Raw genomic sequence first — 18,545 nt, 5'->3', positions numbered from 1 at the left:
GTGATCCCTCCATTCGACCATCACAGGGCCGACGGGCCCCGGTTCACATATCACACACCTAACACCCACAGCGAGCGAGCAGAGGTGTGCAGCCGCTCGGTCACACTGCAGAGGTTTTCGGCTCTACGGCTGCATTACAATCATAAATTCATCCCATCCTATAAAAACGTCCTGGACACAAAACAGACAACACAGGGAGCCGTAATGGATGAAAGGCTGTTTTATAAGTGTGTTCAGTGACAGGTCCACTTCACAGATAAGAAGGATCCATCTGTGTGTGGTCACAGCGTGGCAATGCTACTACAATACTCCTCGGCTTCAGGATGTGACAAGGTGGCAGCTTGCTGTAAAGAATTTATGGTATATCACTGATGTGGCGTTCGTCTTAGCAGCTGTGAAAGGCAGGCGTATAGGAGGAAGACGGGGGGCAGGGGGATTGGCTTTAGAGCCTCACCAGTGATCTATTCTAATCATATTTATTCATGACTATCCTGTTATACATAATCCATTACTATTCCTGTTCAACTGTATCCTCTGCTGTTTCGTGCTGTCGCTCATTTCTTCGCCTCCTCTCCTTTCTCTTGTACAACTGCGGAGAAAAAGAGAAAATTTAAATCAGCATGTGAGGCCAGGAGATCACGCTGTTTTAAAAAACTACGGCGCTCGAGAGTCATCGGTGGCTCCGAAACTTTAACTGACAAAATACAATAGGGCGATTTATTTTTAGCGCAAGAATTTCGACTGAAGTTTCACAACAACAGATCAGTCAGAGGGGCTGAGGAGATGGAGATTTGTCATGCTGAGCCTTATTGAAGACTGTCAGAAAGAGACCTGCCCTGGCCGAGGTCACGCGCTCACTCGCCACTTTGAAACTACGGTATTATGGGATGCAAAGTTCAGGCAGCATACCTCGAACCACCAGCTTGCATTCCACCTCATCTTGACCCAGATCGTTGATGGCCCTGCAGGAGTATCTTCCCCCATCAAACAGGCTCGGCTTGCGAATGTTCAGCGTCAGCACGCCCTGTTTGTTCTGCATCAGATACTTGGGGTCTTCACCGATGATCATATTGTTCTTCATCCAAACGATCTTTGGCTGAAGAACAGAGTGTCGGAGGAAGATGAGGAGGCATATTTTGGCGGGATGGAGGAGAGAAGGAGGGGGAGTATAAACAGAGCAAGGGATGTTGGGAGGGGAGGAGGGAAGAGGAAGAGGTGAAATTAGGTCAACATTTCGGCTTGACAAATCTTTGCAGATTCGGAGGGATAGAAAAAAAAAAGTGTGTTCAAAGATCTTTCTGCTCCACCTCTTGTTCTAGCTTCAGACATAAAAATACACTCATGCTGCAAAGGATTCAAAATCCTCCCAACTGTTCTACACTCACTGTTTGACACTTGTACGCTCACTTTAAAAACACAAAGCCTGAAAGCTGTGGCGTACCCTTGCAGCAAAGCTATCAGGGGGCCAATGCAGGTAAAATGAATGCAGGATGGAGGTGCTACAGTAGGGGCATTGCCTATATTCCTTTATTTTTATGCTAAATGATGGTTCGACAGTTTATTCTGTTATGGCATGACTTCAGGAATATGCAGCATTCCTTATCCTACATATTGCAATCATTATTTTTTACTGGTTACATTGTGTTTTTCAGTCGCAGTCCTTGAAGCCCCCTGCCCTGCATGTTTCTGGTGGAAGGGGGCCACCAGGACCAGGATTTAAAAAACACTGGGTTACAAACAAGAAAGCGATCTTACAAATATTGTGTACAGTCAGGTTCTAGATTAATATATATATTTTTTTAATTTCCAAGTTGATAAATTATATATTCATATTTTCAAAGGGCCAGTGTGTAGGATTTAGTGGCATCGGGCAGTCAGGCTGCAGACTGCAAACAACGAAATAGCCCTCGCCTCACCCTCCCCTGTGGGGGCCGCTAGAGCCAGTGCTCAAGTCCACACAGATGAAAACACGGATATTAATAAATATATTTTTTCATTCAAACCAGTGAAAGTGGAGAACGTTAAAAAAAAACGTGTTCAGAGGTCATTTAAAACTTTTTTATATCTGCACCAACAACAAGAGCCAGACAGTGACGGATATAGATTGGCGTTGTCAGTATCCGATAGCGCTGAATGTGCGTTACGCCACCCCACCGCTGAGCTAGGCTGTAAACACTGCCGGACCAGGCTGGAACAACATGGCCTCCGAGAAGACAGAGGCCAGTTTGATGAGAGGGAATACAGCATCCTGCGGATGAGTGAGCTAATAGGACCTCAAACCTAGCTAAAATTAAGACAGCGTTTACGGGATGCTAAATTAGCATACACCCCTGGGTCTTCAACACTTTTGTATCAAACTTTAACTTTGTTGTAGGAAAAACCCTGAGTGCAGTCCTTCTTGTGAACTTCAAGTTAACTTATTACAAAATAATTTCACTGAGACAGCCTTCTTACTTTAAATACGTACATACCTTGGGGTAGCCGCGGACAGCACAACTAATGGCTGCGGAATAACCTGCAATCACACTTCTGTCCACAAGGGGAGCTGTGAACTTGGGGGAACTGCTAATGTCCTTCTCTTTGAATGGTGCACGGTTATGGATCAAACCTGGACAGATGGAGAAGTTTCTTAGTTTATTTCCACACACACACACACAACAGTACAACAGTGCTTTATTAACCACACATTTTATAGCTACCGGTCCTTCTTTAGAGTGCTACCTTGGTTCCTTATTTGAGATCTGGGAGGTTGTAAGAGTACATGGAAATGGATGTCTTTTTACCCAAGGATAAGCTCAACCGTAAATGAAAATTCGGGCATTATTTGCTCTCCCCAATGATGATGGAAAAGCGGGCGACTTTTCGTACTCCACAAAACATTTCTGGAGCTTCACAGCAAAACAACGACAATATTCAGAAATATTTTGTGGATTATGAAACAAAACGATAATGACTGAATTTTCATTTTTGAGTGAACTTATCCTTTAAGGTAAAATAATATACATGCCAGAGAACATTCTGAAAAGCAGTATATGGCATACCAGAGAAAAGAGATGTTTAGTCTAGTTTGTGTCACATTTTTACAGTCAGACAGTTCATCATCAACTGAAATGCTTAAGTAGTAACCAACCGTTATCTTTTCCAGCTGCTTTGGGATTGTTTGGCCTTTAATATCAATAACAAATCCTGCTCAACTCGGAATATCAATTTTTAGATTAACTTTTGACTTATCATGACAGAAATCCGACCTTTGTTTCACCATGATGTCGGGTGAGTACTACGATCAGCAACAATCACAATTTTACAGGCCAGACTGCTGCTTGGAATACAAAAGCGATCGGCTGGTTCGCTGCCAGATTTTCTGGTAGAGTAAGTGAATGCAACAACACGACAGTGTCGCAGGATTCGGCTGGTGGCAGGTGTTAATTTCCCAGCCTGGTTGCTTTCATAATGCGTGGCCAGTATTAAATGTTATTTAACACTCTGTCAAAGAATATTTGTGTTTAGCGTAATCAGCGTGAATTACTTTTCCTTGAAGTAATTAATCACAGCCGACAATTAATCACAAGTTAGAAATCATATTACAGTTTGTATTTCTTTAACATTTGCATGTGTAACTCTAATAAGAAATCCCAATGACTTCCTCTTTTCTTTACGCTCACTTTATGTTTTATCTCCATACGGTGTGGCCTACTGCTCAGCATGCATTAGACGTTCCCCGGCGTCAAGAGCAATACTCTCACATGACAGTGCGCATCGCTCTGCGGGGATTTCATTACCTGTTTTGGTAATGATGGCGGTGTTCTTGCTTCTGCCAGGCTCGTCGCTGAGGCCACAGATGTTTTCGCTGTACACTCGAAAGGAATACTCGTTCCCCATGACCAGGTCAGACACAGTGCAGCTGGGCCTGCGGTTGTGCTCATAAACCGTGAACCACTCCTGATGTGCGCGAGACAGATAGAGAGGCAGAGAGAGGAGAAGCAGAGGTTCAAAGAGGCTTATAGCCGAGGTTGAGATCTGTATAAGCTGAAGAATCTCCCATCCCCAGCATCCATGTTCTTCTAGTCCAACTTCCTGTCGATTCATATGACATAATGACCATGACAGGACAGCGAGGCTTTGCAGTTATGTGACAAATCTCCTTGCAGCCATGCCTGGAGACATCATGAAGGCCCACTGGACATGTATGGATGTTGGAGAGCAATGACCTAAGTGGTTCCTGTAAACAAGTGTTGTTTTTTTGTTGTTTTTTCTAGTCGAAAACACAGAGATGTCTTAAGAGACCAGACAAACCACTGAAAGCATTTTGGATAGAAAAGTCTGTGACGCCTGTCGAAACAAGAAAACAGGATAGTAGCTAACATTAGCTTCTAGGTAGACTTTGGCACTATATAGAAGCTAACGTTAGCTTCTACATCGGGCTTAAGTCTACCTAGAAGTTATTGCTAACTTCTACATTTTGCTTAAGTCTACCTAGAAGCTAATGTTAGCTTCTGTATAGTGCCAAAGTCTACCAAGAAGCCAATGTTAACTTCTACATAGTTTTAAAATCTACCTAGAAGCTAATGTGAGCTACTATATAGTCATAAAGTCTACCCAGAAGCTATTGTTTGCTTCTACATAGTGCTTAAGTCTACCTAGAAGCTAACGTTAGCTTCCAGATGGTGCTCAAGTCTACTTAGAAGCTAATGTTAGCTCTTCTAGCCAGTGCCAAAGTCAGTTTTGTCGATAAAACAGTTGCTGACCATTTTTATACACTTGAAATTTAAATTGATTTACTGACACAATTTACTGAGCACTTCCATTGTTGCTAAAGAGTTGCCAACCAATATGGCTGCCACCTCTCGGTACACTCCTACACATTTTTTACCTTCGTCTTCATGTCAGCCTTCTGGATACTATAGCCTATAATGTCACAGTTGCCGTCGTCCTTGGGCGGCTTCCATTCCAGCGCAACGTTGAAGCCCCACACTTCTGCAACATGCACTTCAATGGGGGGACCGGGCTTTTCTGTTGGGTTTGTGAGAGGAGATAGATAGGAGGGATAGAGTTGGAGGATTTCGTTGAAACTATCAACGAGACAGGCTTATTAGACAATCGTGAAAAGTCATAACTAACTCTCTTCCCTGCCTGGGTAGCGAAGCTTAAAGAGTTTCAGAGAGAGGGAGAGGGAGGTAGATTGATAAGTCCCACAGAGAGAAAGAAATCAACACTAGCAGCAGGTGAGATTTGGCAAAGATTGACAGATTAGCAGAGCAAAAGACAAAGGTTCACGGAAAGGGCTGTGATGGCTGCGTGCATTACTAGAAAAACTGTGCTGGCATAGAACTGACAAACTGAGAAACAGTACGCTTTGCCTGGATTACAGAAGAGAAGAATGCAGCGTGTTTATCATCGATCTTTCTGTGTGGCCTGCACCGAGCACAGCGCAGTGCAGGCATACTGTACGACATAGTAATGTATTTGCCATTAATCTTGCTCTGCGTGCGCTCCTCTGTGGAGTACAGTACAAACAGTGAGCAGCGCCGCCGTTAATCCTTCCTGTACCGTCTCCTGCTGAAACAGTGCGTTGACAGATCAGCTGGGGAGGGGGGGGAGAGCTGATCAGAGGAGCTGGAGCCTCTCATTAACTCAACCTTCTCAGCAGAGCAAGTGACAGAGTAGCCCTCAAAATCCAAACCTAATCCCAGTCTACACGCAAATAATCCCAGCAGAGCCCCGCCAAATAATCCACCTAGCACCCTGACCCAGGGAGACGAGGCGTAAGCTGAGGAATGAGCTGGCGGCCACAGTGGCAGTGCAGGAGCCGGGATTATGCGAGAGAGAGAGAGAGGAATCAGCGCTTTGATGCTACTTTGACTCACAGATCCCAAAGAGTATGAAATTAGGAATTATCATCAAATTTGAAAAAAAAAACTCTTGACATGTCACAGATTTGGGCTCAAGCCATCATCCCCTTCCACACAGGTTATTAACAGTGTACCTTGTGAAGTATGAACCTCGCACGGTGCCCTAATCTTAATGAGGGAACATGCAATAAGATCTGGAGAGGCGTTGGCGCCATGATGGGACTGACCTACAACCTGGATGTGTATGTCGGCGCTGTCGGACATGTTCTCAATCTGAACGGTCAGGGTGTACTTTCCGGAGTGGCTTCTCTCTGCGGTGCGGATGAAGAGGATGGTGTCGATCTCGGTGGTACGAGTTCCCACCGTGTTGTCCTCCAGGAGAGCGCCATCTTTGAACCAGGTCACAATCGGGCGAGGCTTACCCTGCAGTCAGAGAAACGGAGGGGAAGGGGGACTGTTGGTTTTGATTCTTACTGCTGAATCGCTCTCGTGATGATCAAGGTAAACATGCAAGTTGATCTTAAATTTCTGAACATTTGTACCTTTTTTAGTCAGTAGATGTTGATATGTTGGTTGTGATGACGGATGACAAAAAATGCAATGTCAGGAAAACGTCTAATACCAACACTCAACAATCAACGACTGTATCTTTCTCCAGAATTGAGTTTTCATTTCCAACTAAAACTTAAGGTCTGTCCAAAGTCTTTCTGACGTTTAACTGACGTCCGGCACCAGCCGGGAAGATTTATTTAATGTTTTGGCCATGAAATATTTTGGGGCATCCTCTTCTAGTCAGATGAAGTCGCACCACATATTCCATCAGTGTGCAAACAGCCGTCAGAACAGCCTCCGTCCAGCTCTTGGATAAGATGACAGAGATGTGGTTGCTCTTCTCTCCCAAGAGAAAATCTTGTAACCACGACCTCTGTCTCAGAACAGGCTTTTCATCTGCTCCTTCAAAGTAAGTAGAGCCACGGCTCAATTTTGTTGTCTGTTCTGCTTATTTATCACAATGGCTTCCCCTTTACGACTTAATGCATAGTTTCTTTCTACCAATGCAACTTGTTGTCAAATGCTGTAATGCTCCCTGTGCCCCTTTAGCTCTTGCTCTCTCTCTCACGCGTGCTTACTATCAAAGTTTACGACTCTGATTTGCATTTCAGAAGAATTAAAAAACACCATATTTCAGCCATATAATCTTAGGCCTTTATTTGATCACTTCCTCTTAGCAAAACACACAAGCAAAGTGCATTTCCCACAGACAGAGGCAACCAGTAATTAAAACAGACGTGATATCTTGACTTTCTCTTCGGTCCAGTTGCATTTCTACTTCAAATACACCACTCCAGGGTTGACTCAAACCCCCCTCTGCAATGACCCATTTTATGTGGATCACGGACCGGCTTCTTAGGCTTTTATCCAAACTCCACTGCCTTTTTCTCCACTCTTCAAATAAACCCAGCTTAAGACTTAGTTTTGGAAATGCTTCTGAGTCTGAAATAGCCGTTTAGTACAGGGTCAGTGTGGAAGTGACCTATAATCTTTAAACACCTTGTATCATTCAGCAAACGGTTTGCAAATCTTTCTGTATATATACTCAAAACTGAAATGAAAGAAAGCCAGATCTCGGCAAGACTGGGACCAACCTGGAAGGGGATGACCAAGTTCACCTTCTCGCCCACACGCACAATGAGTTTGGTCCTCAGTTGGCGAGGCACGCGGATCTTTGGATGCTCTGTGTCGTGGACACAAGAGGGACAGAGTGAGTGGGTGGTGTGGAGGAATGCAGAGACGCCAAATGCATAGCACGAGATTTAACGTTAAATGTTCATGTGTGAGTGCCGGAGATCTAAATTATTGAGATATGAAAACGCACATGCATGATAATTTTATAAGAGCAAAGACACAATGGTACGCTTGATAAAAAATGTATAACAGCTCACTAAATTTACCGACTTCACAAGACAGACGACAGACTTAAAACATTGTCTCTCACCCATGATTTCCCTGATCGTGATGGCCTGGCCGAGAGTGGCAGGAGGGCTGCGTCCAGCGATGTTGACAGCCACCACTCTGAACAGCATCTTCTCCCCCACCGGGAGACCCTTCACCCTGTACTGGTTCTTTGACACTGGTTCCGCATTCGCTTGCACCCACTCATCACCTTAAGAGCGAGTCAGATCAGAAGAAGAGGAGGAACAGTCAACAGATTGTGCGTTATGTTATCAATATGACCTTTAACTTTTAATAATGACATCAGTAACAACATATAAACTCTATAATGCCTGAGTGTGATGGTACTTGATGTTTTGCATATACTTACTTCCTTCTTTGCAGTACTCAATGATGTAGCCGTCGATGCCGCCTGCTCCAATTTTCTCTGGAGGACGCCACTTGAGTGCACAGGTAGTGTCTGTCACATCATCCACCATGAGACGAGTGGGCTCGCTGGTGGGGGCTGAGAGAGACAGGAGCTAATTAATACGTTAATACCCAGTGTAAATGGGATGGGAGGTAGGTTAAGCTCCCTCAAAATGAGCATTGTGTGAAAAGCCTTTGTTAATTAACCATTCTGCTAATGATAAATGGCAACGCACCAATGGGCATGAAGGGCTTTGAGTTTGTGCTGGGCTGAGAGATGCCAATGCCGTTGACTGCAAACACTCTCATCTCATAAAGTACACCTTCAATCATCTTTTTAGCGTCGTATGTGGTGGACTCGTAAACATCAAAGTTGAGCTTGGTCCATCTGGCCGAGCCAACCTTCTTCCTCTCCATCAGGTACCCTGGAGGAAGCAACACCAACATACGGTGGAGTCATTAAAAAATGTCTCAGCATTCTCGAGAAGGAAAAAAAAACAAAAACCCCACAGTTCAAAAACATCTCAGTATGATGAACAGAGCGGATTTTAAACTGCTGTTTTCTCCGGGGAGGGAGACATCAGATGTGAACATTAGATGCTGTGTGTGTTTCGGGGGTACCTTTAATGGGAACTCCGCCGTCAAATGCTGGAGGGTCCCATGTGATTATGGCAGAGTCCTCGCCAACTGATGTGCATTTGACATTCTCAGGAGGGTTGGGCACATCTGGAGAGGCAGGTTACAGTTGGAAATGGAACGAGAGGGAAGATGAAACAGAGAGAATTGACAGAAGGCACGAGGATGAGGCTGATGAGAAGGTTGTTGTGGCAGCTTGTTATTAAGTACTGTATTCTTAGTTTTGCATTGATCTTAATAAATACATTTAGGTTTTTTATTTGTTTTACGCAGCACTGTCCCCTTCCAAGTAACTTACGATGTCACATTATGTTATAAGCCGGAGCTCAAAGCTGTACTGTCGTGTTTTGGATTATTTTTTTAAGGTTTTCTATAACATGTCGGTGAAAGTGGATCATATTTTATGGAGAAAATGTTCCCCTGTGCTCTGATCTCCTTTGACTGCCCTAATGGACGGATAGTTGCTTGCTTGTTGCCAAAGTAACCGCTAACCGTAGCTGCTGTTAGCTGGGTCAGTTAGCCGTGCAGCTAGCTGGCTCTCTGGGAGCTCGGGGCTCTGGGAGTTTTGGTGTTTTACAACGCTAGCGCAGGAGCTTTGGACCGCCAGGAGGACGAGGTTTTCAGGCTGGAGAGGAAGCAGCCTGTACCGACCTTATAACAGAGCCAAAGAGGACGTTCACAGAGGAGGCTAAGAAGAGAGTGATCGAGCAAGAGGCCCGACGAGTAAATGTAAAGGCTGCACGGAGTTGGACTTCCCGCTGTTGGACTAGTAAGTACTATCAGCTGGCTCCCCATGTTTCATGTTGTTGCACTTGCTTGATGTTTGGTTGTATTATTGTAGCAAAGTTGTTGACTTGCTAGTTTTTGATCATAACTAATGCATGTGTCCATATTTACGACAGGAATGTATAAGTGAATTCCAACCTGATACATATCACGGAAAATAGGCTAATAATTCTTACACAATGTTTCTTTAATGCACCATAATAACCTGACTTATAGGCAGGCTGCAGGACTATTTAGTAGATGTTCCAGAGGTTTGAATACACAAATAAACTGGCTACAACATGCAAAAGCAGTGATATGGAAAAAATAAGTAGTATATAAGTCAAATATATAAACAAATGAAGCTCAATCAGTGACAATTTTGGATAATTTTCACTCATTTGATGTCAATATTCTCCTCTCAGTTCAGGAGTAAGACGATCTTAGCCTATCAATCAGTCAGAAATAATAACATGGAAGCAAAACAAAATAAGGAGGAGAAAAGGGTAAAAGTACAAACAAGTCACTTACCCACGATCCTGATAAAGAGCTCAGCCTTGTCCTCTCCAGCGGGGTTAACCACGGTGATGGAGTAGTGGCCCTCGTCCTCCTTCTCCGCCCCCTCGATTACAAAGCTGCTCAGGGTCTTCCTCGTCTCCACGCGGACCCTTCCCTCTGCCTCAGACACCTCCTACCACCCAGAGCAGGACAGACAAGAGAGCGGGAGACCGGCAGAACAAAGGGAATAGTTGAAGAGTATAGTGTCACAACTGCCACAATGACAGGTGATTCAGCCCTCCCACTCTAGTTCATGTTTCATTCTGCTTTTGTTGCTGTTCAGTGACTAACGGCTGGAAACTCTGATTGACGCACAAAGGTAGAAAGTAACTGACGTGCGTTTGAGTGTGTGTGTGTGCGAATCCTCTCTATTCTCCCCTCACCGTGTCTCCTTTCATCCAGCACACAGTGGGGGCCGGCTCTCCGGTGATCTCAACGTCAAGGCGAAGTTTGTTCCCAGCCACCACGGTGATGGTGTTCTTGTTGCCGGTGCCGCTGGTGTCCAGGTGTATCTTGGGAGGATCTTTGAGTGTTAGCATTCGTGGAGAAGATGGGAAGAGAGAGGTCATTCAGGTTAGGAGCATAACAGGTTTTAAAAGAAGTCATTATTTTTGCTTTGAAGCTGACATTCATCTACGTTTCTTTACCTTTTTAAAGATAGAAACCTAACTTGTAGTAACCCTTGTAAGCAGGGTGAGGCAGGTTAAAGTTACCTCCAACTTATTGGCACTTGTTGTCAAGTGATATGTCTAACTTTAGACTATCTCCCAGCAGTCTCCTGCCATACGAGGCGGAACAAAAGCCAGACTCTCAAAATCCCAACCAGCATTGGGTTGCATCACGCACATAAGTCGAAGATGTTCTTTGCTGTCAAACATGCGTTGACTACAAGATCTGAGAACAATGGCCATCACACACTCCAGGATATTATTAAGATTATCATGCCAGATGAAGAGGTGCACCTCCTCGCAGGATCTCATCTCATCTCACGTTATCTCACGAGGAAGCAGATGTAAACAAAATGTAGCAATCCTTTGCAATGAGATAAAAGTAGGAGAAAAAAAAGTAGAAGTCTAAACAAGTCTGTATGAGGAAATGTTTGGGGAGACGCTGTCAGCTTGGGTTGTCTATTCTTCAGCGAGAACCGGAGGTGAGATCAGTTTTAATATCTATCAGCAGTAGCATGCTAGCTACCGTTAGCCTCAAGAGTGAAAGAGTGTTTAGCATTGCTTGGCAACACCGGGGACGTCAGGGATGTCTGTCTCACTCGCTATTGTGGTCCCGCTCAAAAAGTACTGACGTAATCATCCAGATTTCTATCTCCTGAATATCAAACTTTGATGACTCTGTGAGCAGTTTAAGACCGGATCTGTGAACTCCTCACATTACCAGATGATTTGTGCCAAGCATCGGTACCAACGTGCCAGTCAAGATTACTCCTCCGATTGTCAGGAGAGCTGAATCTGGGATGAATCGGCCCAAAACTCCTGAAGCCTGAGCCCGGCTTTTGATAAAAAAGGGAGATAGAAATATATATTGTACAAAAAAATAATGCTTACCTTGTCTGGGAACATAGTCGATCTTGATCTCTGAGGGGTAAAGTGTATGAATGAGTCAGTCAGATTTTGACATGGGCAGCTCGTATTCGCTAAGGACGAATAAAAGTGCCTAATATCGGTTCTCTCACCAAGGAAGTTGAGTTTTGCAGAGAGAGAAAGTGCATAGCCATCAGGGACAAAGGTATAATCCCCAGCGTCCGATTGCTTCACGTCATCAATCGTCAGCTTGTGGGTCCTGGGGACATGTTGCCAAATGTTACCAAGGAGACAACGCTCGTTGTGACCCGCAATTATGCAAAAGACAGTTGCCCTAGCAACATACTCCATGAGGAAATATCGCAGAGTGAGAAAAATACTAAATGGCTTTCACCTTGTGTGACCGCTGCTGCCTTGGCATATCTCCTGCCATTGGCGGCTCTGATGGAGGGATTACTGAGAGAAACCCCGGACCCTAGGGGTGTGTATGATGTGTGAGAGAGTGTCTGTGAGTGTGTGTTTAGAGGTTAGAGCTTTACAGATTGCAGCCTATCCAAAAAGTGGGTCAAACAACTAAGAAAACCCTTTGGTAATAGTTTGCCAAGCCATGTGGCAGACAGTGCTTACTGTGATAGCTATATGATTTTGTGTGTGCGTGCATGTGTGTGTGTCTGTACACGGGGGGGGCTCACAACAACCGCTATTTCGACATTCAAACGGGGAGCCACAGCAGTCTGATATAATACCTTCCAATGTGCGTCATTTTGATGCGATCGCTGGGCTGGACTTCGACGCCGTCCTTGAACCATTTCCCCGTCACTTTTTCATCAGACACTTCACACTTGAATACAGCCTGTTCTGCAGCCTTCACAGTCAGGTCAGCTATGCTCTGCAGAACCTCCAGCTCCTTATCTGAAGCGCAGACATCGACATGGATCAGTATATATTGTAGCTTTCAAATGTTTGTCTACAACAGGTAATTCATTATATTCTGGCAACAACAGTCACTTACGGGTAGAAAACTAACATTTGATTGGAATTGTAATGTGTTATATACATAGTTAAACATGTTGGTGCGGCCTATCTGACGTTTCTGCTGGTCTTTATTTCATGCATTTATTGCTTTGCTACCATCTTTGATATATCTACACAACGGCGACATCTTACGCTAACTGCTAGTTTGGTTAAACTCAAGCTGTCTGTGGCCCGACAGGAAAATAAGGTCTCTAACCTGGACGTTAATGTTGTTGTTGTAGCTATCGGGATTCAGAAAACAGTAACACGCAGATAGCTGAGGAGAACAGAGTGCTATAGGTCGAACTATAGGTCTGAAAGGGATTGTAATGTCATTACTTGATAAACCCAGCGAAGAAGAAATGCACTGCACCTGAGGGCCCGAGTGTGACAGTTATTGAAGACATTCAAATTGATGTTTCAAACATTAATTTCCTCTTTTTGACAATGAGGAATAGTTTCACATTTTGGGAAATTAGCTTTTCTTGCTTTCTTGCCAAGGCTTAGATGAGATGGTTGATACCACAGATCTCCTGTACATGTCTGCAAAAGTAAATATGTAGCAGACAGTTAGCTTGGCTAAGAACAAAGATCAGACACAGGGGAAAACAGCTAGCTCAGCTCTGCCCATTGCTAACAAGATACCCCTTACAACCCCTCCAAATAAAAAAAAAGTGTTCTTCACAAAATTTCAAATTATTCCTTCAAACTTACATTTAACTTTATATTTAATATAACATATTGAAAACGGATTATTCCCAAATAGTTTACTGGTGGCTAGTAGGTCATTCATTTAAATGTTTCAGGAAATGATCTGCTCTAGTAATTTCACTCTAAATTATGTTTTTGTGAGCTGTAACACCACAATAATCATGTCCCTCTGTCACCTTGGGGTGCACCTTATTCAAGGCAGTCTATTTAAGCAGTAGGTTGTGACAGTATGCTCACACTGATCACTTGGTGCAGTGTAACTATGGCTGGAGTATCCACTGAGGAGACATTTTCTCACACTTTAATCAATTAATGAGACTCGTCTGGCTTGCGTGTTTTGCAGCTACTGAGACAGCCTGAACTCTGAAGGGTGAGACAGGATCCGACCATTAATTTTGAAGGTGTAAAAGAAAATTAGCATGACGAACAGCGTAATGAACTACTGATACAAGGGACTCGTGAAGTTATATTAATTATGACGTGAGTAATGACTAATTTATTGCTTTTCATGCTTGTCAGATTGAAAAACATCAACCTGTGCTGATGTGTAAATTTTCTTTAAGTTTGCGATTAAACAGCAGCGTCTGGACTACTTGTTAGCGAACTTCATACACCAGCTAATCACCCTGAAATTACTGCGTCTGAGAGTAAATGTATAAGAGCTCTTTTTGCATTTTAGTGCACTCGAGATTACGTGTTGAAGCATTTAGTGATACATTTTAACTTTGTGTTGTTTCTGTCGGCTCTAATGACTTTGTGACAGGCAGCATAGTCAAAAAACACACCACAGGCATGCAGGTGACACAGTTTCCACTTGTAAGGAGGACATGTCAAACACTGGCGATGACTTCGACACGGGAAACGGTACCTTCGACCTCCAGCTCTGCCTTCGACTCTCCGCCGTTGGTGAAGGCATAATACATCCCAATATCCTCCTTAGTAGCTTCATTTATGATCAAAATGTGTCTCTTCCCATCCTTTTTGAACCTGTACTTTGAACCTGCTGTTTCTCTGTTCAGCTCAACTCCATCTTTCATCCTGAGGACAAAAACACACACACACACACACAAACACACACAACACACATGCTTCATTGGCACTTCAGCACACAGAGAAGAGAAAAAGCGCTGACTGACATGTCTGTAATGTTCTACATGGCTAGAGCCTTCAGGCATCACAAGGCTTTAGCACGCTTTTTTTTTTCAAATGGTGCAGAAGAAGAATGTTTCCTCAGATATACTTTTCGGTTTTAGGGGCTGCATTCACAGCGTTTGTAGAAGTAATTCTGTGGGGATGTTACGAGAAAAAGATGAAAAAGTAATTTTCCATAGGAAGACAGGTACATCTTGATACGATTTTATTTTGAATATGTAAGCATCTGTGTTGAGAACAAGTGCTTTGTCAGTAAAAACAGTCGCCCCGTTAATGGCCTGTCTGTCTTAAAGGTATTAACTTGTTTGTAGTACGCCAAAGTCCAAGTTTGTGTGCAGCTGACAGGCCAATCCTTCACATTAAGTTCTGACAGTAGATGGTTACCTTCGTCATCGTCATCCATACTCAGTCAGACGTCACGGTTTGGTTAGGTTTAGGCTGCAAATCTACTTGGGTGGGTTTAGGAAAAGATGATGTCGTATACATGACAAAGTAAAATATGTTATGTGAGTTCAAACAAATCAACCCCAACCTCCATTCATTGGATCTTCCTTTGCTGGCCTGCTAGAGCTGCTCTTCAGCATCTTGTGTCTTTTATTACTTTTTTCTATATATACGTACTTTTGATTGATTTTTGAGTAATAAGCTTAGTTTTGGTTTGGAACAACACTAAAAAAAACATTCAACAACTTCCTTGGGCATTAATGAAGTTCTAACTTATCTTATACAGTCTTCGCACGTTTTATCTGAATATTTACGAAAACAAAAAACACAAGCGATTGACTGGTTTGTGTGATTTGCATACTACATGTAGCTCTTGATCCTGCTTCCTCAATTTATTTTTGTTGCAGAGCTAGAAACTAGATCCTAATGTCCCTGTCAACCACTTAACATCCTTGTTGAGAAGGTGAACAATTGCTGTAATAAACTAAATAAACTACCAGGCGGGAGAAAGGAGAAAACATCTGGAAATGTCATGGAAATATGGTTAAACAGGAGTTTTGCCATTTAACAGGAATGTTTTTTTTGTTTGCAAGACTTTGTCTCAATGGACAGTGTACAGTAAGCTGGGTATGAACCATAAGCAAGCTATGACCTTACAGATTTTCAAATGACTCATGCGTTTCCTAATTCATTGATACCAGAGTGATCCGCAGGGCACGCTGGCTCACCATTTGACGCTGGCTCCTTCCTCGGACACTTCCACCTCAAACTCCACCTTCTCGCCCACCACGGTGTGAACGTCATCCAGCAGCTTGGTGATGGTGACCGGAGGCTCTGAGGACAAATTCAAAGCTCTGAGTCAAACTTCAAAACAGCAAGAGTGGCACTGAGTCATTAACAAACTGTACTACTGCGCTATGTGAGTCACTTACTGTACTGTACACTGTACGCGTCTAAATCACCAGAGTAAAAGCGAGCGGGAACACGAGTGGAGGATGAAAGAGGATGGACGGTGGAAAACAGAGCTGTAGGCTATCAGGGCTTGAGTAGAGTGAGTAAAGCTTGTTTTGTACAGGGAATGACAAAACAACAAATACGGTTGTCGGAGCCCGGCTAAATTCTGACACATGCAAAGTCTTGTTTAGGACTACAATGGAGGCTGCCTATACCGTCCGAATCAAGCACAATTAAGTGGAAATGTACCTTAAAATGAGTAGCTAGCCAGTCGCCAGAATAAAATGTTGGCATTGAAATTTTTCTGCAAACTGCTGATCAGTAAATTTGTAAGTTCGATACGTCTCAGATGTGTCAGATCACGTTCAGATTACATGTGTATGAACTGACTTTTATGTCTGGAGGAGGAGGGGATGATGGTGGCGAGACAGCTAGGCGAGAAAAGGTGGTCTTTTCAGGATGGTGTTTCAACATTTGTAGGTACGAAACCACTGGATATTTATAGCAAGACGTCTGGAAATTGACCTGCTGTGTTTGTGGTGACAGAACCAGGTCAGCAAAAACAAGTTTCTGTGCCTGAACCTAACCGTTACATAAGCACAGTGTTGTCAGAGCGTAGAAATGAAAACTGAACATGAAGTTGCAACAAAAAGAAGCCATTTGGATTTTTGTTTGGTCATTTCCTGTTTTATTTTGTAGATCACATCCTCATGTCTCGTGTTTTACTTTCAAACATGAGTATTTAAGTGTGTTTTCCCCTCAGTCCCTGCATCTCTAGTGCTCCTGTGCCTGCTCATGTGTCCTTTTTGTCCCAGTTTTGTATTTCTCTTCAAGTTTTTCCCTTTGACTTTCCTTTGCCTGCCTTTTGTTGCTTGCCTTTTTGATTTTTGACATCAGCTTATTATTTATTTTTGAACAAACTCTTCACAAAGCAACATTTCAATGTTATCCGTGGCTTTGCGGAAATGTGCTTTGTCACCATTTATTCTGCCGACTGGGCTTGTGGAGCAGCATCATCGTTTACCGCTGCTCAGTTTTCTCATGACGATATTAGTATGTCGTGTTATTGCCGTAGAAAATTATTTTGAATTGCAAACTCTGAGCAGTCTGTAACAAAATTAGATTCTTCAGTTAAGTGTGAAGTTTTGCCTGATGATAAGGCATAAAATTGTAACACAGTTCGTTGAACATCAACATCAATCCGAACTTCATTAAATCAGAAAATAAACCTGATTATTTTGTGGGAAAATATTTGTTTTAATTCTGTGATATCGAGCCAGAAGCCGCAGCTTGAATTTTACTTGATAGTGACTCGGGACAACACATGTATAAATAAACATGTAAAGTATTTTTGTGCTCTTTCCATGTGCAAATATACACCTGAAGTCCTCATCAACGCCACCAAACACACCCGTCTCACAGAGGTGGAAGCGACATCAAGTCTCCTGAGGGGGTGGGAGTCACATTGTGTAACCACATGGTGTGATGCTTGATGCTCCACTAGCCTCAGCTATTTGTCATCGTCATCATTCAGTCCCCCTCCGGACGTCTCGATTCTCTTCAACCTCAGCTGGAGAGCCCAGAACCCCTCTGAGCCACAGTCACAGCACCACAGACACATGTAAAATCTGACTGCAGGCCTCTCAAAAGTTTGGTGAAACGAGGGCGATGTCTTCAGTGTGATTTGTGTTTTGTTTTTTTTATGCATTCCCTCAGGAACACATGGAGGAACTAGACAAAAGCAGCCGTTCGAAGACGTAGGTGTGTGGTAGGTGGTCAACACAATAGGTGTTGAGGACGGAGGCCATGTTTACCTTTAGATCTGGTCGAAGTTAAATGCCTAATTTGTGAAACATGACCACACAGAATGAGCTGTTACTGTAACTACTGCAACAAAATTATGTTAGCTTTCGGTCCGAACACAGCTGCAAGAGTCACTTTCAGTAAAGACTAAGTCAACTACTACTTACCATCAGGAGAAGTGAGGCAACGTGACTACTTAAAGGATAAGTTCACCCAAAGATGAAAGTTCATGCCTATCTAACCTCATGGTGATGGAAATTTGGGTGAAGTTTGATAGAAAGACAGCAGAAAAACAGCGCTGCAGCATTAAACTTCAAAAAAATGAAGAGGACGGGGAGTTGTTTTAAAAGGAAAAAGTACAACCTAAAACAAAAAAAAGGCTCCAAACAGCTCGTCCAATGTAATCCAAGTCGTTGGAAGCCCCAAGATCCCAAATTGTTTTATAAAAGTGTTATTTAATTCCTTTTTAAACCTGAAATCTTGACTGTGCCTGCAAAGCTGAAAGCTACAGTGGGTGTTAACGTCTTTTCAAATCAATTCAGGATCTTGGAGACTTTAATTACACCAGATGAGCTGTATGGAGCGATTTTATGTTTTCTTAGTTGTTTGTTGTTTTGTTTTTTTAAAACATGTCCCAATCTATTTTAGTTGTTTAGAGCGCTGCAACACTATTTTGCTGCGACGCTGCAGAAACTTTTTCTCGCACTACAAAACTTCTCCCGACTTTCCATCGGTCTGGGGGCGAGAAGGTAGATAATGACAG

The 18,545-nt window shown here is 43.3% G+C and overlaps 1 protein-coding gene across 2 annotated transcripts in view; it reads right to left on the bottom strand.

Annotated features, from left to right (window-relative positions):
* Positions 1-205: 205 nt before the first annotated feature.
* Positions 206-18,545, bottom strand: part of mybpc2a (myosin binding protein Ca) — a 36,936-nt gene continuing 18,596 nt past the window's right edge. For both annotated transcript variants that reach the window (XM_084371393.1, XM_084371394.1), the window contains exons 10-27: positions 15,754-15,859; positions 14,298-14,467; positions 12,451-12,616; positions 11,857-11,963; positions 11,729-11,758; positions 10,553-10,692; positions 10,143-10,302; positions 8,832-8,936; positions 8,447-8,635; positions 8,173-8,307; positions 7,846-8,013; positions 7,496-7,584; positions 6,077-6,272; positions 4,871-5,010; positions 3,780-3,939; positions 2,472-2,608; positions 910-1,096; positions 206-589 (exon numbers count right to left, since the gene is read on the bottom strand). In XM_084371393.1, coding sequence (XP_084227519.1) covers positions 555-589; positions 910-1,096; positions 2,472-2,608; positions 3,780-3,939; positions 4,871-5,010; positions 6,077-6,272; positions 7,496-7,584; positions 7,846-8,013; positions 8,173-8,307; positions 8,447-8,635; positions 8,832-8,936; positions 10,143-10,302; positions 10,553-10,692; positions 11,729-11,758; positions 11,857-11,963; positions 12,451-12,616; positions 14,298-14,467; positions 15,754-15,859 — 2,420 coding nt within the window. In that variant the 3' untranslated portion in view covers positions 206-554. The remainder of the gene's footprint in view (positions 590-909; positions 1,097-2,471; positions 2,609-3,779; positions 3,940-4,870; positions 5,011-6,076; positions 6,273-7,495; positions 7,585-7,845; positions 8,014-8,172; positions 8,308-8,446; positions 8,636-8,831; positions 8,937-10,142; positions 10,303-10,552; positions 10,693-11,728; positions 11,759-11,856; positions 11,964-12,450; positions 12,617-14,297; positions 14,468-15,753; positions 15,860-18,545) is intronic.

This window comes from Pagrus pagrus (genome assembly GCF_965226575.1).
Source record: "Pagrus pagrus genome assembly, chromosome: 13".
NCBI classification, from domain to species: Eukaryota; Metazoa; Chordata; class Actinopteri; order Spariformes; family Sparidae; genus Pagrus; species Pagrus pagrus.
The sequence above is the reverse complement of the archived record's forward strand: the minus strand, read 5'-3'. Positions and strand labels throughout refer to the sequence as shown.